Genomic DNA, 22,626 nt, shown 5'->3' with positions numbered 1-22,626 from the left:
GACAGATTTTTAAAAAAGAAAGTTTAAAAGCACATGTATTTGTCAATTAAAGGCACATTTGCCTCTCCTTTAATAAAATCAGTCTCAAAACCTAAGGACTGTGCTGTATGCTAGAGATCATCTGCTGATGGAAGACAGAGGAAGAATAATCTCACCTGCTCTCTGTAGCACACTAATGTACATTGCTTTCTGTCTGCAAGAGTTTCCTAACTACTGGCAATGGTATGGTTTTTAAAAAAAAAAGTCAGAGGAAGCTGATGGGAAATTCCTTTTACCAAATTTCAGGAGGAGGATAGAAAAGTCGTATCTCCAAATAAAACTTGAGTGTATGTCCACAGCAGGCTCACCACTTAACATTATATCTGCTTGCATGCACTCTATGGCTGTCATCCTCCTACTCCCAGTATGTCAAGGCTTTTATTTTCCTTGGGAGGGAGCTTCTCACATGTGCAGGGAGCATCTGCATAGTATATTTCCCTTTACAAAGAAGAACAGCCACTACATTTTAAAAGCTTTGGATTGTGCTCAAAACCTGCAATTCTGTACAATAAGCGCAGATCAGGAGGTCTGAGTAGCAGCAAGATTCAGACAAAAGTGTTCCACTGAAGCCTGCAGAACATCAATAACCACACCAATGTTCAGGACTGTACTCTTAAGCTCTTGGTTGTGTTACACATTTAAGAACAAACGCATTTCAAGTAAAAATACAATAAATAATTTCCTGGTGTACCTGCTCAGCACATGAATTTCATAGTTTCAGTAACCCTTAAATCATAACAGTCATAACTAAGCATGTGGTGTGATATGATGGCATTAATTTAAATGGAGCAGCTACACTTACTCTAGCTGATATGGGGAGCAAGTACTGAATTTCCATGTACACTTGCTGGAATAGGTGTACGTGAAGTTATAGTTCCAAAAATATGATCATGTAATGCTTTGAAGACTCATCAAATTTAGTACGTGCTTGACAACTACCAGCTGGATAGTCTGCAATAGTTAATTAGAAATAATCTAATTCATAGAATTTAAAGTAAATGAAAACACTGTATAATATTACTAGTAAAAGACATAGCTGCACAGACTATAACTTTATTGAACAGATCCACCTTTTAAAATTATTAAGGAAAGCCATTACTTTTAAGATTCCAGCACATTGTATCATGTGCACTGAAAGGGGAAATAATGGTGCCTTCCATTCAATTTGAAACACGACATTCACAAATAGGAGGTATTAGTAGGTCTCCTACACTACTTTTTAAAAACTACCAATCATGAATGCACCACCTTTAAAGAACAGGAACACTGATAAATGTTAAATACTGTACTCTAATTTCCACTTAAAAGTTGAACTGCCTGCACTCTGGCTACCTTTGCTGTTGGGTGCCATATTTTGCTGCATACATAGTTGGATATTTAGTACTCAACCACATTATATTGCAATATATTGTAACTGTTTTACCAATACAACTGATGGCCAAAACAAGTGAAAACTTCTGGCAGCTAAAGATGATCTATTGTCCATCAAGACCAACCCTCTGCCACCAAACAATAGTAAACCAAACACTCCTGTAAAGATCAGAAGAGCATAATGACAACAGCCATTCCTTCTTGTTTGTACTCGTACTCGGTAAGCACAGGTACATTCTTTCTGGAAAACCAACAGGGTGCAATGAATAGTCAAAAGTTCTGAAGGGAAAAGGAACAGGACCCTGAATAAAGGATATTATGGCTAGCAATCACTAATAGCTTTATCCTCCATTAATTTGTTCAATTCTCTCTTCAAACCATTGAAGCCATGGGACACCGCTACGTCTTGAGGAAGTGACTCCTATAATTATGCAGTGCTTCAGTGTTATTACCAACCTGTTCATTTGAGAATATATGTACTTTACTAAAGACAGGCTGTATTTTACTATTCTTGGCAAGCAGTAGGATTTGTTCATAGCCTTGTATGAAGCAAAGACTTCCAGATTCCACAGTAAGATTTAACAGCAGATAATGGTGGACAAACTGAAATTCAGTAGTCATGATATATTGCAGTGTTCTCAAGTTCTTTGCATATTTCCGTATTAAGATGCCATTAAAGGAAATAATATACTTTTGGGAATATGGACATTCCATACTGCCTAACTTCCTAGTGAAATAAAATTCCCTATAATGTGTGTAGCAAAACATCATCAGTGTTAAGAGACTAAGTATTATTGTTGACAAAAGACATCTCGAGGGGAGGGGGGTTGGGTGATTTTTTAAAAAAATACAGGAAGTTCACTTACAAGAGCCAAGCTCCTATGTTCCTTTAGATCTTCACGTGACTCGAATCAATAGCACCATTAACAAATGGATTGCTCACAGCTGTTAAATGCACTGAGCAGTGATTATAACATGTGATAGTTTGTACACAAGGCTGAGAACATATATATGAAGCTGCCTTATACTGACTCAGACCCTCGGTCCATCGAAGTCAGTATTGTCTACTCAGACTGGCAGCAGCACTCCAGGGCCTCACGCTGAGGTTTTCATACCTACTTGCCTGGACCCTTTTTAGTTGGAGATGCCAGGGATTGAGCCTGGGACCTTCTGCTTACCAAACAGATGCTCTACCACTGAGCTGCCATCCCTCCCCAAGGGATTGCAATCTTAACCTTCAAATCAAGGACCTAATGTGGCCTAACAGCCAAAATGTTTACAGCACAAGTACAGCTACACCCTTCTACAGGGTTATGAAGGATTATCTGTTTTAGATATATTTAAATGGTTTTATGAATGTTTATCTGTTTTAGATATATTTAAATGGTTTTAATGGTTTAAATGGTTTTAGATGTATTTAAATGGTATGAATATGAATATGTGTTTGATGTGTTGGTATGTTTTGTGGAAGAGCACCTCATTTCGTTGCTCTCTTTTTGTTGAGAACAATGACAATAAATTTATCTATCTATCTAAGTAGACATGGACACGATCCAAAAACAAACCATGGTTTGAGCACTAACTGGGCCAGTTAATGGTTCATTTGGCTGCACCATGCCCAAATGGTGGTTCATTTTTGTGGTTCATTCACCAGATAGCCTGGTGCTGATTCAACCACTTCTTAGGAAATGCTGGGGCTGGACTCCTGGGAAACCAAGAAGCACTCATAGTAGTTGTCCATAGCTTGGTTGGCAGCTCTGGGAGTCAATCACACAGCTTCCATTCTGCTCCATAGGAGCAGACACCCTGACTCAGCTGCTTTCACTTTGCAGCATGAAGAGAGAAGAGTTAGTTGCCATGATGAGAGCTAAAGCTGAGCTTTCCTGGGGGCACCCGCTTTGGCTATAACTTGGAAATTCCAATCCAATCTTCACCAAATGTGGAGGACAGATGGAGGAGAGTTTGCTGAAGACTCCTGGTGAGTTTAGCATTTCTAACACATAAGGGGGCTGTTCAACTCCCGAGCCAAACAAACCAGAAACTGGTTTGGGAAAATGGTGGTTTGGTCCATGCAATCAAATGAACCACAAACAAATATGAACCATCGTTTTATCAGTTCATGCCCATGTCTACTTCTAAGTCCCACAAGTCATTAGGTTTAGAAGGGGGTAGCTATGCTCAGAATGGCACTGCTGGTTAAAATAAAAATCCTTGCTTTCAATCTCACCTCTGCAAGGAGTTCACTAGGCAGCTACATACTAGCCACAATTTCTCAATCTTCTCATCAGCGATAATGGAAAAATACTGACATGCTTTACAAGGTGGTTATAAAGGATACAAAGTAATGTATGCGAAGTGCGTTGAACACTCTGAAGTGTTTAATAGTACATCATAATAGTGCTTAGAAGCACATGTTCTGGGAATAAACCACTCAGTGAATGGACATTTTTATTTTTCAATGCAACTTCTAAACTTAGGCACATATTAAAATTAAATACTATGACAGAATACTTGAAGTCTCAGTATTACATTCTGTGCAGTCTCAGACTGCAAAGGTCACATAAGATTATTGTTTATAATGCAGCAATGGCACACTGTATCCTAATCATGTATTTCCTAGCAGGTGATGAGCTTTTCAAAAACAAGGCTGCCAATAAGTTCCTAAGTGCCCACTATAAACTGCAAACTGGGCACATACAAATTTTCCATTCTCAGGGATGCATTGGCTATAGAAGCTACAGTGTTGCTTTTTCACCACCATGTAAGTGGGACAGGCAAAAAAGTGACTTTCTGCAAAGAACTTGGCTGTATTAAATTACTGGAAAATCATTCAAATATGGCATGGATTTTGTATTGGCACAAGAATTAGGTATTAACTTCACTTTTACATACACAGGCATACATAATAAAGGACTCAAAAATGGACCAACCTGAAAGAAAAAAGGTTAAACATGAAATCGGTCCTAGTCTTTAGCACCTGTATTTGTAAGGCCTTTCTGCATTCATTAGTTTAGTAACATAATAAAGTGATGATGTATTACACACATTCCTTGATGTTTTTGCTGCTGTTGAAGAGATCACATTTTCCAAGCACTCAAATTGCAATATTTTGTACTTGGGGAAGGGGATATTTCACCTATGAAGTGTGACTGACCAAACAAGACTCACAAGTATCTACCAAATATTTTTAGAATGCATTTCAAAGTATGATTTCTAATGAGGCCTTCCTTTCCACCTGGCATCAGCGCTGGTGATCTTCCACAGCCACACTTTTGGTTGTTTTTTGAGAAAAAATAAGAAAGCGGCAAAGCTAGCCTCCAATGCCTTATCATATTTCAAGCCTTTATTTTTTAAACAGAGGGGTGTTCAAAGCACTCCCATTCCTACATCATAGACACTTCTTGCTGAATAAGAATGTACTCCCTGAGCCTCTCAGAAAATAATCTTTCTACCTAGGAAAACACCCCCCTTTCCATTTCTCTGGAGAAAAAGTCCTCAGTTTGAATATCATTTAGTGGCAAATACTATTTTCAGGACTGAGATCCAAGCAAGAGCCCTAATGCAATCCATCTAATGTACTTGAAGATACTGGAAATAACCAGCAGCATTCCATTCTTGTAGTAATAGGGACATTTGCATGTTTTTAAAGGCTACTGCCTCCAAAGAAGAAGCTAATTCAGAACACCTCTCTCCAAATTCTGGTTTTCTAAGCACAGATTTTTTTTTTTTGGTAGCAGGAACATTACTATGTGAGTACCTGTCTACAGTCCAAATTAGTACATTCCAGAAAAAGATATGACACACCTTAGTAAAAACTAGAATTAAGGGGCATCCTTTTTCCCATTTGGTTCTCAAAAATACCACGTGGAATTCTATCACCTTAAGTCTTTCAATCACATCTCCTGCAATGGGAGCCAAAAAAGCTGTTTGCAAATACCAGCACTCAGAACTCCAAGCCTTCCTTTTGCTGATGTTTGATATACCTAATATAATTTTTTTTGGATACATCAATTTAGTGGCTGCAGTTTAGGTATAGCAATACCAAGTAACTACCTACCTAGATTTTCATGCTGCCCTTCCTTCCTCCAAGAACTTAGATCAGCTCCTCCATTGTACTTGAAAACCTCCATGAGACACGTTATGCTGAAAGTGTGACTGCTACCAGGTCACCCAGCAGCTTTCATAGAGGAGTACTGAAACACTAACCACTATATAACATTGCCTCTCAGTCAACTTTGTGCTCAGTGCTAATAATTAAGCTAAAATTGTAATATCCTTACAAGGCAAATACTTGTCAGATCCTAGAATTTATGTCATTTAATTTTTTTGCTATATATTGTATTTGAGTCACCAGACAATGTTGTAAGAAAAAAAGCTTTTCATCATCTAATCCATATTACTACTAACTATATTAATTACATAAAGGCAACATACAGTTCAAAAGATATGTCCTGTAAGCACTCTTGTGTAGCACAGAAATAACCATAAAGTATCTAATCCAATGCATATACTTTTAATTTTATAATAGAGCTGTAACTGTCTTCTCAAGTATTGATTGGATGAGGATGTTTTAGGCACACCATGTAAACTACTTGCTCTCTGCTGCAGAACAAAAAATAGTTGACCTGAGATCTGCAAAAAGTAGCATTTTTTAAATTGCATTGTTACAAAAAGCCTCTTTCATCTTCAAAGAAGCAAGAAACTAACTCAATTGTGGATGCCTGTGACGTATTTAAGAAAGTGCAGGTGAAACAAACTTTTATTATAAAAGCAGCCAAGAAGCTTACAAAATTTAAAAATTTCCCTTCACCATCCTATAATGAAAGCAAAAGTTCTTCCTAACATTTTTGAAATTCTGACAGCACAAGAAAGCACACCTTTACCCATTTACCCTTTAAGCAAGCCTTCTTGAAGAAAATGAAGTAGTTCAAAGGGCAGGTTCCTCAATATTTTCAAAAACATTTTAAGTCCTGTCAACTCTCATCATCTCTTCTATAATGAATAGTCTGTATTTGCTGAGCTATGAACGTAGCCATTTCTTGGGTACCTGCAGCAATCACCCGGCATGACATTAGGTCTAGGGGGCCACCTATAAAGGAGAGGAATTGGATCACACAAAAAAATGTCACTTAGATTTATTAGTGCTGGGCAAAGCTACCCCTTCACTCAGAGCACAATGAAGGTTCAAACCATTTCTCACAGGGATATAACCTTAGCACTTCTTGCATTTCATTGGGGGTACACAAAGGAGCAATATTTAGGCAGATTGTGAGTGCAATTCACTTATGTACAAAAAGACAAGCAGCTGCTAAAGCTGCAAAGTTACAGGAATCACACAGAAACAAACACTTTTAAATATTATTCACTGGGCTTTAAAACATATTTCTTCCTCCTCAAGTCTGTATGGTATCTGCTCAGGAAAAAAGAGGTATTATTTCTGTCATATTGGATAATAATCAGGATCCATTAAACAGGTGGAAGGAGCCTGACACTATCATTAGTACCATCATCACTTATCTCTGCTATGGGCTAGAAAGATGGCAACTGATGCTTGGGGGAGGATGTTTAATGAAAGTGTTATTTCAGTGCAGATGGAAGCAGGCAGATATGGAGGGAGGAATTTTCGAAGCTCACAAGTGATACTAACACAAAGGCCCCTATTTATTCTATTTCTTCAATAATAATGTATACTACCAGATCAGAAAGGCACAAAATTGCACTGCATTCTGTCCAGGCTATTATAGGAAGAGAAAGTTGACCTGGTTTGTGTAACAGAGACATGGGTTGGAAGAAAACGATGTTGAGTGTCTATTCCAACTAACTCCCCTAGTTATGCCACCCATCAACCCCACGTCAGTTGCCAGGGAAGAGGTTGTAGCTATCCTCTGTGAGTCCTTTAATTTTCAAAGACTCCTGGTACAATCTTCCACTAACACTGATTTTATGTTCCTTAAATTGAAGATTAAGGATAAATTAGGCATTTTGCTTATCTACCAACTACCTATTTTCCCAGTGAGCATCTGACTGAATTGATGGAGGTTCTCTTGGGTGCTAGAGAACCCTGAACTGAGGATTTCAATACTTACATCGTGGGTTCTTCACCAGGGTCAGCCCAGAATTTATATGGTTGACAAAGGCCTCTCTCAAATCATGGCAAGCCCAACACATGGGCTTAATTATTTCAACTGAGCTTTTGAAGGAAGGTTTCATTTGAGGGTTGGAGAGTTGCTCGAGTCATGGTATGACCACTGTCTAATCAAGGCAAAGGCTCCAATACCCTGCTGGAGAGGGGCCTACTTAAAATGGTTCACCCACAGAGGCTCAAGAATCTTACTGAATCCCAAAATTATCTGGGGGATTTTAGGATGCCAAATATATACTCTTTTGAGGCTGTGGTGGAGGTTGGAATATGAAACTCTTAGAAGCTGTGGACAAGGTTGTTCCCCATTCACCTCTCCTGTTCTTGGGGTGGAACCTGGCCCTATGGTTTACCACAGAGCTAAGTGACACATGAAGAGGGCTGAGAGATCTCTAGAGCAATGCTGGCAGAAAAACAGTATTGAATCTGACAGGGCATTCTATAGACTTCACTGGACCTATGAAGCAGCAATAGCAATGACAAAGTGTTACATCTCTGCCTTCATAACAGCCAGGTCATGACTGTCCCAGTTATTCAAAGTATCTTGGCATCTACTGACTCCCAAATCTGGGCTTTTATTGTCTCATGAACAGGAAATTGCGATGGCTTTTGCAAAGATTCTTGCAGATGGCTGCTGAAATCATGTGAGGAGTCCATATTAACAAGTCACTAATGTCCATCATAGATCAGTCACTGACTTGGCCCCTTTTCGTGGCACCTAAAATAGCCAGTTAACTGTCCACAACTTAAAAACCTTCTCTATAGAAAAGTGATACGGCCCTGTTTTTGATCTGCATTTTGGGGGCAAGATGACCAACTCCTGGCCTTCATGGATAACTATGTTTCCTGGACTCTTTTCAGTTTGGTTTCAGGCAAGACTATGGGAAAGAGATAGTGATGCTGGTTTTAGTTTATCATCTCCATCTGAATGTAAACAAAGACCTTGCCTCATTGCTGCTGTTGTGATGAAGAGATGTAGGATCCCTTAATTAACAGGCCCTATTCTCAGAGAAAACACTCTTTCTGAGAATGGAGCTATAAATATCTCTGACTACCAACAGAGATGAATTTCCTTTATGGAAATAGATAGGCAGCTCCATTATCTACCCATCAGCCACCAGGTTCAGTTCAAGGTACTGTCCTACAAGACTCTGTCTTTCCTATGCTCCACCACATCTTCTGAGAATGGCCTTCTGCAGACCAACAAATCGGCAAAATCAACAACTACCTGTAGATGTGCATTCTCTGCACTACCTCCGACCTTGTGGAATGCTCTGCCTGACAAAATTTGGGAGGCTCCCAAGCTTCTGGCAGCTTGAAAACTGTTGAGGGCATTTTTATAAAGGTGATAAGGCTATATTATAACAAAATGGTCCAGATGTTTCAGAGATGGGAATGGATCTGTGGATTTTACTACTCTGTATGGTATATGTTGTTATGTATAGTATTTTGTTCTTAGTGTACTGTATTTCTACAAAGTGTAAATGATATTCTATATCTTATACAACATCATGTTTAATATTTTTGCTTTGTTCAGATTTCTGCAATCCCTTATCCTATTACACTGGTTATCAGATGTCTCGTCCAACTGACTGCATTGATTTACACTGTGTAATCCACTCTGAGACTCAGTGAGAAAGTCAGTCTATAAATAAAGCAATAGTATGTGCTTTCTAAAACATTAAGTCTATATTGCTTCTGCCTTACAGTGTATTTTGCTTACCTGAAGTATCTATGACAACACCACCCGCCTCTCTGATAATAACAGTAGCTGCAGCCAAGTCCCAGCAATGCAAGCCAAACTGATAATAGGCATCTGCAGCACCGGATGCTAAGTGGCAGAGTGCTAAAGTAGCACTTCCAATTACACGAATCCTGCAGTAGACAAGTGGGAAGGGGAAAATGGGCAGCAGAGATAGAACACTTTTGTGAAAACAAAACTCTTGTTAAAAATTAGATGCAAAACCTGTCTATGAAAACATTTTAGAAAATGTGATCAGTTTTGAACAGTGCTATTATACATGCAAAACTGGTATACACAGAAAAAAGTTTCAGGACACTATTTTTTAAGATATTGATATAACACATCTGTCCCAGCATTTGCCTCTTCTTTACAATTTATTATGTATGTACATGTATGTGTTACTGTATTGTTTATGTATCCATACTGATACTGTGGCATGGAATTATCTGTAGATCTTATTCACAAAGCAAAGCTTTTGTGTTGACCCCAGTGTTAAGAGTCAGAGAGACAGTTCCAAGGAACTGCTTGGCATAACAAGCCCTGAACAGGGAAGAGTAGGTTCATTGGGAATTGTGTTACTTTTGGTGCTAGCATACCTGCAAAGCTTTAGATTGGGTTCATCAGATTTAAATGAATGATTAACTGAAATGTTAATAAAACTGTCTGTTTTGATTTTTTAATGAAGGTCTATGAATGTTGTAGGAAAATCCTTACCCATGAGCTTGGGCCCTGAGTAACCTCTCCATGTTACTAAGAAATAGTTTCAGTGTCTCGGGGTCTCGTTTTGGACCAATCTCTGTTAAGATCAGGGCCTTTGAAATGTCTGTAAAAGAATAGTAGACTTGTTTTCCCAAGTAGTATTTTTCAATTTATATATTTAACCTATTTTGAAAGTTCCATAGTAAAACTCTTCTTCAAGTATGTTATCAAGTTTTGTTCTTTCCTAAAAACAAACAAGGACTAAGCTTCATTTCTGGTGCTCTTCTCTCAGCTAAGCAGCACAGAGAAAAATCCTAAGCAATAAAGGCTTTCTAAAAAGGCTAGAACAGATATTTTTGTGGGGTTTTTTCTGGGTCACCTAGGGGATGCATGAGCAGCTAGTGAGCTACTGGTAGCTCCTGAACTTCCTATTAAAGACCCCTGATTTAATATAGCATGGCAACTTTATGGATACTTCTTATGCCAGCATTTACTCTCCTGCCACTGAATAACTTCAGTGATGTACAATTAAACATGGATCATTGGTTCCATAAGTTTACCATGATTTATTTACAATATTTAAGCTGAATTGTTAAGACATAGAGAAAACGAAGACTATTGTTTGCATTATGACAATGAAAGTTGCATGAGAAGTCTATCTAGAACTAGTGACTGCCCTCTAAAAATAAATAGTATAATTGTAGAATGCTAACAAAATCTAAACCAACCTGTCACTTTTGATACCTGAAGCCTTTTGTCATTACAATATGCTCCTTGACCTCTTCTACCAGTGTATAATCGCTCTTCAGTGCAATGATAAATTACACCAAATTCAAGCTTTAAAATTTTGAGAAAGGGGAAAAAAAACACATGAATGCAACTTGCATAATATTAAGCAGTATAAATGACTTAAAGATTACAGTCACATGCATATAATGATAGTTTATGCTACAGATGAGAAAACTGACTTTAATTGCTCTAAAATTTCATCTTTATATAGCATACAAAACTTAATAAGTAATGAGTTATTGCGTCTTTTAAACCTTAGAGATTATTCTTACAGTACAGCGATCACTGGGAAGCTACTTGACAAGTTGTACAGTGCCTTTCATAACAAGCAAGAGCAATTCACTATGTTCCACCATTTCATGGAGCTTCCAAGCCTTTGCCAAGAATGTAGAGTGGAGACAAAGGAATTCTTCACAGGATGAGCAGTTAGGACATGAAGGGCTTACAAGCTTCTGAATGGCAGCTGTTATGGCCAGTAGCTGCTTATTGTTGGGATACTCATAATCCATTATTGAAATGGTAACTTGTACTAATCGTGACACAGAACTAACCTGCCTAAACATACAGTCCTGCACTGCATTTGGCTGTTTCATCATTTGCAATCCCATTTAAAGAGCAGAACTACTTGCATCAGTGGCAGACCTGAGTCTTCAAAGACTGCTTGATGCCTATCAGGCACAATGGAAATAATTTCAAGTAGAAAAGCAGCAAGCGGAACAGGGTCGCTGAACCACCCCTTGCAAAGCACAGCTTCTCCCTCAAGCCACAGTTCTCTTAGGTGGGCTTAGGTTCTTCCCTACTTTTGCTCCTGTATCTGGTCCCCAAGTGAAAGATGACTGAAGTAGGGGAAGGAATAGCAACAAGCAGATTGTTTTCGCCTCAAATCACCCACATGTTTACCCAGTTAAAATGTCTTCCCTTAAGCATTTTCCCTTTAAACTACAGATTCTGCTTCAATGTGCAAGCATGTGACAATGAAAAAGACAGGTAATCTTGCCACTCAATTCATTGCAGCAGGGCAACTGCAAGCCACCTCAAGTAAATAAACACATACTCTGTTAAGGTTGTGGTGGGACTCAACTTCTAAATGCATCTACTTGTAGCTTCACTGATTCCAATGAACTCTAATTTTTAAAGAGTATGTTTATGAGTATGTTTGGTTAATCTCCAACGGGGCTTTTTTTGAGCAGGAATGTATAGGAATGCAATTCTGGCTGGCTTCATGTCAGGGGGTGTGAAACAATGGTGATGTAAGAGTGTGTGGCCTAACATGCAAATGAGTTCCTGCTGGGCTTTTTCTACAAAACACTTTTGTACAAAACAGTGAAGGGTGTTAACACACAGCACGTGAACTTTGCTTTCTGTAAATCATCACTAACCTGATGCACTAACGTAAATGGTGTTATCAACATTAAGTCAGACTCAAAACCTTTAATGGCATAAAAACATTAAGTCTATATTTGTTAAACTTGCATTTAGACACCATCAGAATCACTGAGTATTTGTTAAAATTTTACATTTATCCCTAGCTGTTGCAGCTAAAGCCTATCTTACCAACTTACAGAACATTATCTTATACCTCTTGATTAACAGCAAATCCAATGCTAACAGCCACAGTTGGAAACCTGTGCAAATAAAAATAAGGTATATTTGTTAATACTTTTTCTATATACAAACTTTTGGCCTCTTCAGTTACTAGCAAGCTTGTTCCTGGTTTTCAGTTTAAAATGTTATAGGGTCTTCATTATTTGTGTACCTCAGCAAAGTTGGCACTGTCAATTTTGATCTTTAAACTACTCATAACAAAACATTTTTTAAAAATGATGGTTTCACAGTCTTAAGAAGGAACTGAGCAACATATTTTTCACAATCTTACAAAGCAGAAAAGCAACAAAGTTCCCACATCAGATGGCAGAGATAGGCAACACTGCCTGGAGTCTCAGGAATTTACTGTGAAAAGAACTGGGAGCCATTCTTATACCAGCTGTACCTATCAGCCAGTGGACCTTCAGTGACAAACACACTGTGAGAAAAAGGCAACTGCTGCTCCAGCACAAGGGTCAGTCTAGTTAAATGTCTGCCCATATGGGAGTGTGTCTTTAGAAGGCTATGTATGCATTCTGTGCCATAAAGGTGCTTCTAACATTGGTGATGGTATGAATTAATGACCTCCAAGATCTCCTATCATACACACCCTTGCTTAGACCTTGCTTTAAACAAACAAATTATTTTGTAATTTCCCCAACACTGCCATTCTCATGGAGACTATGCCAATCTCCATGCTCACTGCATCCAGGACAGCAATGGCTTCACACTCTTGGGCTAATCAGTCCCTCCCCCCACCTCCAGGAATTTTCCTTCTCACTTGCAGCTTGGGGCTGCCATTCCTGTTGGGAGCACATTAAGTGACAGGCACAATTATTCAAAATATACAGCATTTGTTCCTTTATTAATAGTCTTACCTTTGTCTGTTCATGTAGTATAATAATTAAGGACTTAGTCAAACAGCATAAATACAGAAATTTGGACTCAAAAAGAAATTGTGACCATGAAACTGCTCACATGCTTCATTTAAACAGGCTGAACGTAGAAAAGAATCTTTCAACAAGCAGGAAGTCAGTGGTAGCTTTAAATTTCACTGCATTATCCATGTATTTACCTGTGTACAAAATTACAGGTGCCATCAATTGGATCAATAATCCAGGTAGGGCTAGCAGTCAATATACACTTTGAACCAGCAGCAGTAGCTTCTTCTGCAATAAACCTGTAACATGTAGGAGAAAATTCATGTTACTTGTTGGAGGTAGGTGTGTTTGAATTTGTTAAGAGAAAACTTCAGGTATTCACACGTTATTATTCCTACTTTATTTGGCCTTAAATGAACATTACACAAAAGCCATTACAAGATCTGGACAGAGACAGCTCATAGGAACCTATGAAAGCTATTGAGAAGCAAACATAGCAGGCTCTCTAATGACTTGTGGGTCCTCTACACATATTTCAATGTACTCTGCACAGGAAAACATCTTACCCATGGGAAGATGGATGTGCTTCCAATGCAGCAACAGCAAGTTCATCTCCTAATAGGAGAAACAGCAGTTCCCTACTTTTAATGGCACTTGCATAAGGCATAGAAGATATGCAAGTCATATGTGTTTCTTTGTTGGTTTTAATGTACCTGAGACTTGAACTGGAGTATTAAATCAGGAGCTTAGTTCTCTGGTCCAAAGTGGGGCAGTCACAACCAATGGGAAGAAGCCTTTTGATGACTCCTAGTGGGAGGGGCTTCTCCCCCAAGACTCCCAGTTTTCAGCCTTGACTGAATAGTAGACAGGTGGTCATTAACTGTGCTCTTTAAAGAGTACAGTGACTCTTTCTCCATAGCCTTTCTGTTTCCAACTCTCCCCACCCTCTCTGCCTTATTTTGGCAGTATTTTCTTTCAGTTACTACCACTGCTTAACCATCCATCCCCCACCAACTCCTCTGCTCATTTTCCAGTCCTCCCAGAGCTCACACACCCTTCCCTGACTGTGCTTAGCATGTGGGTCGTGGGTTGGCTCACAGCAAGGAGATGGACAGCAGAGGAGGTGAGCAAATGGCAGGGAAACAGTAGTGGGCTCCAAGAAGATCTGGGCCTTGGCAGTTGCCCCGGCCACTTCTGAGTTATGGTGATGCTAGCCCAGTATAAACAGATCTGTCTCTACTGATATTCCCTGAACATTCAATCTCACAATAATGCTCTGGATTTCAGTTCCAACTTGCCATGCACCAGATAGCACCACATACAGACATACCTGTGAGAGGGAAACTTTTCTTTCAGAGCAGAAACAATTAAGTTTTCCACAAAGTGATCTGTTTCTGTCACAAGATCTGCTGCAGAAGTCTTGGTGGATACTTGTTTTTCTTCAGTGAAAGCTTTTCTAATAATCTACGTAAGGGGAAAAAACCCCACAAACACATTATTTTGAAAGTGCTTCCCACAAACATTCAAAAATCACATCAACACAAAATACTCAAACTGACTTAAATCACCAGCAAACAATATACGATACTACCAAAACAGAAGTTTAGTTCCTAGGCTAGGATCTCTAATCTATGCCTGTACAAAAGTTCTGAAGTGACACTTTGCAAGTGTAGACAGGAAATGACAGTGACGGTGAAAGCAGATAATTCTGTGCAGATATGGAGGCCAGGGTACCTTCTCAGTCTAAGCAAAGATTTTGACTTCCTGTTATACTTAATTTCTAATTACTGAATTTATCACTATGATACTATGTCAAAGTAACTATATTGTTTCATGAGGTTCTAATTTATACAGTATGAGTTTATAACCAAATTAGTAAGCAGCATGTTTTACTTCTACAGACAACTCACATCTAAAGAGTTATAGGTTATTGATCTTTTTCTTTATTCATTTTAGTATGCACACAGATAATTCCTTCTGTAAGGCAAAAAGTGGTATTGCTATATAAATATAATGAAGGAGAAGCTTCTTCAGAGGTAACATTTGGCTTTGTATGTATGGATAATAAATATAAACCCGAATCACAAGTTTCAGTTTAATACAAAAACAATTGTTAAATCAACAAACAAAGGCAGGTGCCAGTGAAACAAAAATAGCCAAGCATCCCTCAGATGATTTTTAGTTTTCCACCCACCCCCACACAACTAAAATAGTTTTCTTCTAAGCTTTTTCATTCAGATCATAAAGAGAGAGAGACACAGAGAGAGAGAGATGCAGACAAAAAAAATTTAGTGTACCCAGGTAGTGTCCATAAGGACAGAGACAGAAAAATCTTTAAATGAACAACACAGGAATGAGTGCATTAACAAGGAAGGAAAAGTGTCCCTTATGTCACAGGATCAACACTTCCTAAAATAAATGCACCAGCTCCATAGCATCTCTGCTACAACGTACAGCCCCATCCTTTGCATGGTTACTGGAAAACAGTTCAGTGGGTCTTGCTCCCAAACAACTCTGCATAGGACTACTACAGCCCTTCTTGGTCACAAGACTTCTGAACTCAATGGAATGTACTTCTAAATGAACACACATAAAATTGTGCTCCATATTACCCAAGCACACCAGCAAACAACTGGAGATATACAAGTCAAATCCAACTCATGGGCAACCCACCAGCTGCCACACACCACATATTTACTCTAGTGCTAAAAACAACCCATTTAATCCCAACCAAGTCTCTCATTCAGGAGGAGGAAGAAAGTGCCAGAAACACCCAAGAAGTGCCTCCCGCTCCCCACCCTTTCTGAAACTACTGGAGGTTTTTCAGCAGCTGCAGAGTACTTTAATGATAGCAAGTGAAACTAACAATGGACGTTAGGTGGCCTCTCATCTCTGAATTAGACTGCCCCAACCAATCAACTTAATTTGTATCTAGCATATTGCATTTCACTTTTCCTTCTATTTATCTTGCCAGACAACAATATTTTGATTTTGAACCTCTAATAATAAAGAATCATATTTACACAAAGGGAAATGCCATATCGAATTATATGGCAATTTCACAGAAATACAGATTTGGAACATACTACTCAACTGTGATACATTTAGATTAATTTTTATTTTCCTTTTTGACCCTATAGTACTAGATAATTTAAGAAAAACTGAAGCAGAAAACTTGCATGATTATAATAGATTTGGAATATATAAATATCCAGTAAATACCTGATAACTTAGTAGAAGTTGTCTTAGTAGCACCTTTAAGACCAACAAAGTTTTATTCAGAATGTAAGCTTGTCTTTTGAGACAGGGCTAACCCCAGAATGTCTCATGAATATTGCCAAATGAGAGTAATGGAGAACAAAGTGCCCCTGAGAATACATGGAGTAATTGTAGATACACAAGAACTTGCAACGGTCAATGAATTGGGAAAAATCACTTTCTATATTCTTTAGAATATTCTCTTTGCTATTCTTACATTTTAAGACAGACCCTTCATGTTTAAAATAAATGATGGGGCCAGCTCTACATAAGAAGAGAATCTATTACATACTTGATAGAGAAGTTATGTTATTCTAACTCTATAATTGGGGTTTTTAAATTGAAACTTGCAGCTTGCCCAGCTTCCAAATAATACATTATTTTGCATACAGTTTCACAAAGTCAGTTTCCTGGGATATTCAAAGCTGGCAGAGAGGGGGAGGAAAAGGTACAGAACTTAAGCTGCCAGTGAACTGAATAAAAATATAATCTTGACATTTAACACAATGAAATGCAGCATTTCCTTTGCCACATCATATAATGTCCAGGCAAAAATAGCAGACTACACTAACAAAATAACGGACAATATTTCATAACTTGTCTTGAAATTCTTTTGTGATGTTTTATAACATTTTCCCTGTGGCCTGCTTTTAAAAGTACTGAGTAGGTTATTTTTGAGATCTCCAGAAATACAAGGCATTTGTGTTTCCTGCTTCATTTAACTTGACTCGGTTGAATCGCTTCCCCCTCTATTTCAGCCCAAGCCGTCACCCTGGCCAACTTCATCTCTAAACGGTATTTCAAACCCCTTTCTTCTTGACCTCTTCCCTTCAAAAGGAACACACAACTGAGTTGTCCCCCAATGCATGCCAGCAAGATCCATTCAACGGCATGCAGCTTGCTTCTGAACAGGCCTCGGATTCAGTGGGAGATCACAGGAGCACAGCTCCTGAACCTTTCTGAGAGTTCCACCTCCCTGTCCATTGAATAGGTGCAGCTGCATAACAATTCCTGGATGAGCTCCACCACCTATTTTTCTACAAAATGACCCCTGCTTCCGAGTAAACATGCATCGACTTAAGAATGGCACACTTCCAAAAGTTTTGACCTGAGAACTGGACTCAACCCAAAACTTTCGGCTCTTAGTTGCCAGCACTCCAACAGCTGACGCAGAGCTCCATGTCCTTCCTTGGGTACCGGCATACAATTTGACTCCATCGCCCGCATAGCCTTAAAAAAAAACAACAAAAGGCAAAGCCCAGAAAACAGCAAAAAGCTGGCGTTGGAAGGCAAAGAAGGGCCCCGGCTGGGAGTCCTGAGTTTCACGCCAAGAACCCACCCGACAGGAGGTCTAGGGTAGAGGACGCCAAGGCATACGAAGCCCGTTGCTCCGACTCACCTGTCCCGCCCTCAGCGCCAATTGCACCGCCACCTCCACGCACTCCTTCCAGGGGTCCTCTGCCGCGGCCGGGACCACCGCCGCCCCCTCCTCCCCGCTGGGCTTCATGGCAGCCTCCTCCCGCACTCTCTTCGCCTCCCTTTTGACTCGCCCGCCGGCCGCTTGCAGGACCACCGCTCTGCTCCAGCTGCTCAAGGACAGCAGGCCTGCTCAACAAGAGGGACGCTCTTTGCTGCTCCTTTGAATAGGCTAGAGGCAGACCGCCGCCTGCTTCACCCTCACGAGGCGTTTCTCCCCAGCCGCTGCAGAAACTCCTCCAGCAACCTCTTCCTTGCGCGGCTCCCTCACGCTTCTGCACGGCCTTGAGCAAGTGAGTAACTCCCAGACCCCGCCTAAGCTCCGCCTCCTTGGCCAGAATGACGGCCTTTTCCACCCATCCAAGGCGGGAAGCCGCCCAGCAACTCAAAGCGCGCTCGACGACTGCTAATTTTAGGAAGTCGTAGGCTGCCTGGCTGGGCCTTTGAGCAGAATTCAAGGGTGTATGTGTGACACCGAAAGGGGAGGAGGGGGGCCGGGAAGTTGCTGGCTTTCTTTTTTTATACAACCCCTCCCCCGCCCCGAAGACTTGTGAATGCCTCTCCCCTTAAGAAGTTGTACTTCTGGCTGCATCGCGCTTTCTGCAAAGCATCCCCAAACATAACCTCAGATGTGCAAGTTGGGCTTTGGAACAACTGCTAGCTCTAGTGATGGCTGACCCTTCTTCCCCAGGCCCGGGTGGCCGCGTCCCTGGGCCCCGTTCACTGTCTGTGGTCAAGGAGATTGCTGGGTATGGCCAATCCCCCTCCTGGGTGCTGAAACAAAAAAGACAAAGTCACGACAGCGTTGAAAAGTGAAGGAAAATGTGGAGGTGGCTTCCGGCCCCAAGATGGAGACCAGACTGGACAGTTGAAACACTGAAAGAGGAGACCCAAATGCAGAAGCTACCAACTGTGCCCCAGGTGGCCTGGAGACCATCACAAACAAGCCCAACCCCGCAGCATTCCACAACGACTGTTGATGTGGCTCATGACAGTGAAAAGGGCTGGCTGTGTGCAGCAATCATTGTGACAGTGGCTCAAAGCCCTGGCCTATCTAACACCTAATCTCAACAGAAAAGAGCAGGTCAAAATCGGAAGAGGTGGCTCAAACCTGATGTCAATGTCCTATTGCTGGGAAGGCTTGGCCATATGCAGTGATCATCTTTGCTTAGGGCTGCCAACCACCAGGTGGCACCTGGAGATCTCCTGCTGTTACAGTTGATCTCCAGGTAATAGAGATCAGTTCACCTGGAGAAAATGCTGCTTTGGAGTGTGAACTCTATGGCATTGTACCCTGCTGAGCTCCCACCCCATCCTTGCCAGGTTCCACCTCCAAAATCTCCAGGTATTTTCCACTCTAGAGCTGGCAATCTTATCTTGGCAGTGGGGCAAATGAGAGGCTGGTTTGAAGCCCTGAGTCCATCCAACACCCAGTCCCCAAATGGAAAAAAGCAAACCAAAATTGGAAGGGGTGGCTCGAACCTGCTGCCAACATCCCATTTCTGAGGAGGGCTGGCGACACAGAGTGATAATCTTGGCAGTTGAGTGAGTGAGTGGCTGCCTCGAAGTCCAACACCACAAACACCCAAACCCAGCAATGGGGAGAGAGCAGATCACAATCAGAAGGGGTGGCTCAAACCTGCTGCCAATGTCCTGTTCTCAGGAAGGGTTGGCCATGCAGAGCAATCACCTTGCCAGTGGTGCAAGTTAAAGGGGATGGCTCTGGAGCCATGGACCAAAGGAAAGCCCCCCCATACTCCCAAATGCAATAGGTTGTGCCCCCCGCCAAGGCTGTGGCATGCAGCAGATACAAGAAGAACAGAAAGACTTGGCATGGCCACTGAGATTTGCAATCATCAGTTGGGTGAGTGATTGAGACTGGTTCTTGAACCTTTAAACAAATGGGGTACCCCCAAATGCACAATCTCCCCCCCCCCCAGTTGTGGCTTGCGGCGAGCATCCAAAGGACAGACTGAAAGGTAGAGAAGGGCAATGGAAATTTGTTGTCAGGCGGGCTTGCATGAGCAGGATGATGGTAATTGAGGTAGATGTTTGCTGAGGTGGCTATTCCATCCATAGGCAGGTGTTGTGCTATGAGGTAGATGTTGGTCCAGGTTTGAGGTAGGTTTTTTTTAATGATGTAGATGTTGTTTGGGTTCTGTGAGGAGACGTCCCACCCCTACCAGCTATCCTCCCACCCACGTGCACAGAGCACAACCTGCATGCTGCATGCCAGATCACCTAGGGGAGGGAGGGAATACACGGGGGAACAATGAGGGGGCTCGGATCTTAGTCCGCCAGTTCTAGAGGAGGTGGCCCAACAGGGGGAGGTTGACCTTCAGGAAGGACAACTCGTCCACAAGAGCAAGCAGGTTCAAGATCCAAAACCAGTCTGAAGGTGACTAGGGCAAAGCAGAATCAAGAGCTGCAGCTGTAGAACTCACCAGGTGGTAACTGGTTGCTTCCAATCTAGCAGTTTCCCTTGTCTGGCTTTTATAGGCATCTCCTGGAAGGTCTTTCTTGCAGCCAACTGCTTGGGAGTAACCTCACAGCTACTCATCATCAGCAAGCTCTCTCAGAGCTCCATTCTAAGCCTTCATCTCTGGCACCCAAAGGGTGGGTGTGAAACTAAAGGGCTGGTAAGGACCCCTGGGTTTCCTCCGTTGGAATGGGCTGGAAGGTGCTTGTGGTTTTGCATCAGCTATGGGCTGTGAACTCTGACAAGTCTGCAGTTCATCTTCCTGCTTGCTGACTTCTGCTGATTCAGAGCAGAATTCATCTTCTCCTGAGGAGTCCTCCTCTCCTGATTGACCCATGACAAGTATATAAGGAGGAGATTTCTTTCATGCTGTGGTTGTATAGCTTTGTCTGCATCCTGAGTACAGTGCACTGCCAAGTTCAGTAGGTGTCATGTGGCTGGAATCACATTGTACCTCTGGCCTTTTGAGCTGCAGAAGGTGGAGGCCATCCAAATGAAGACAAAAACCAGTAATTGATCAAATATCTCTGGATGGAACATAGGGGTCCTTTAGAAGGCTGGGAACAGAGGGGAACATGTTAGTCCTTATGTAAACAAATTTTGTTGTGGCATTAAGAGTCAGTGGAAGCCAGAATGGTGCAGTATTACTTAGTTTGCATCCACATGGGATGTGAAAGTGCATTCTCCAGCACAATAGCGGCAGCAAGTAGCCTGGGGGAGGTGAGGTGGGAATAGCACCCACATGCCCTGTCCTTTTATTGCTGGCTGCTGCTGTCATGGAAGCAGCCCTTATGTGTCTTCCTAGGTTCTTTCCCCCTTCAGCTACCCCAGGGGTGAGGTCAGACGTTCAGAAAATCCTGCTGCGGGCCTGAGTGGAGTCCGGAAGCATGTCGGATTTTAAGCGGTTGTCCAAACATCAGCATCTGCGAATGGTGGTTAACTCGTTCGAGTCCTGCGTTGAGATGACTGAGGCGCGGACTAATTTGATACTGCTTTAAATCCGGAACAAAATTCTTCTGACGGTTCCTGAGTGGAATTTCTCTTTTGAACACTCCATCATTGGCGACTCGTCGGAAGCGCACCACCGCTTCCCTCCCAAAGCCCTCTGCAAGTGATATCACTGCGCCAGTGAATGAGCGAGCGAATGTTGGCTTGATAAATCGTTTACCCGCCCCTATGTCCGGAAACAAAACTCACTTTTGAAACTAGATGTGAACTGATTTGAATTCCTGGGTTTTTTTCTGCACGCGTAGTGCTCGTGCTGGAAAAGTAGTGCCAACGGATTAGCAAAACTGTTAGTGATCCGACCCATTTAAAAGTGACGCGCATCCCCGCCCTCGAGAACGAGGTCATGGTGGGTGTGCGAGGTCTCTCGTGGAGAAGGGAGGAGACGCTGGATCTGCTCAATAGTGCAGATAGCGAGCATCACTGTGCCTGCGCTAATGCAGATTGACGTCTCATGAAACGAGGTCCGGTGGAGCACTCTGATCGACCAGCGACGGGACCCACATGGGATAGAATGGGAGCCTGGCTGTTGTCTGATCGGAAAATTGGTTGTGTGGATTATAATAGAGGTGCGTTGAAGATGGATTTAATGGTGAGTGTGACCGCACCCCAGAATGCCCTTCAGAATGATAGTAACTTTTAATATAGGAGAAGAGGGTTATTATGCCCAGGGGTTGGATCCTACTGGCATAAGAGAATTTTTCTACTGGCATAAGAGAATGACCCTTCCCTCAAGCCCATACCAGATAGTTTAAGGCTGATGTGGACTAAAAGCTATATGTGAAGAGGTTGCAAATTCTACAAGTTTTTCAGATAACTCCCTTTTCAAAGCATTTGTAAACTTTATTGGGACAACCCTTCAAATTTTGGGGTCTATTACATCAAGATAATATTTTGTCATAGTTGTGTAGATCTCAAATCCACATGCTGTAAGTATATAATGAAACCCAAGTTATTTTAAGAAGTTCCTGTAAATATTAATTTAATAATCTCAAAGATATTCTGGGAAGAATATCATGACCAATGTTACAGTAGTAATATTGCAAGGCTTTGTATTCCAGGTTTTCCACCATCTGAGTGGTTTTTGCATGAAGTTTTCATCATGCAGAAGCCTGAACATGCTTTTTCACTGCTTGTGGGTTCAGAGAAGCTTGAACGAAGT

General features: G+C 41.4%; 1 protein-coding gene across 1 annotated transcript; it reads right to left on the bottom strand.

The window, feature by feature from the left end:
• Positions 1 to 6,151: 6,151 nt before the first annotated feature.
• Positions 6,152 to 18,277, bottom strand: IMPA2 (inositol monophosphatase 2). Its single transcript, XM_060244049.1, has 8 exons — positions 17,904 to 18,277; positions 14,577 to 14,710; positions 13,441 to 13,545; positions 12,361 to 12,406; positions 10,721 to 10,829; positions 10,008 to 10,116; positions 9,273 to 9,424; positions 6,152 to 6,499 (listed from the first exon to the last, which is right to left on the bottom strand). The coding sequence occupies exons 1-8, from the start codon at positions 18,009 to 18,011 to the stop codon at positions 6,384 to 6,386; spliced, it is 879 nt and encodes a 292-aa protein (XP_060100032.1). The 5' UTR covers positions 18,012 to 18,277; the 3' UTR covers positions 6,152 to 6,383.
• Between the last annotated feature and the right edge of the window lie 4,349 nt (positions 18,278 to 22,626).

Source organism: Heteronotia binoei, chromosome 7 (assembly GCF_032191835.1).
Source record: "Heteronotia binoei isolate CCM8104 ecotype False Entrance Well chromosome 7, APGP_CSIRO_Hbin_v1, whole genome shotgun sequence".
NCBI classification, from domain to species: Eukaryota; Metazoa; Chordata; class Lepidosauria; order Squamata; family Gekkonidae; genus Heteronotia; species Heteronotia binoei.
Note: the sequence above shows the minus strand (reverse complement) of the source record. Positions and strands in the feature narration are given on the sequence as shown.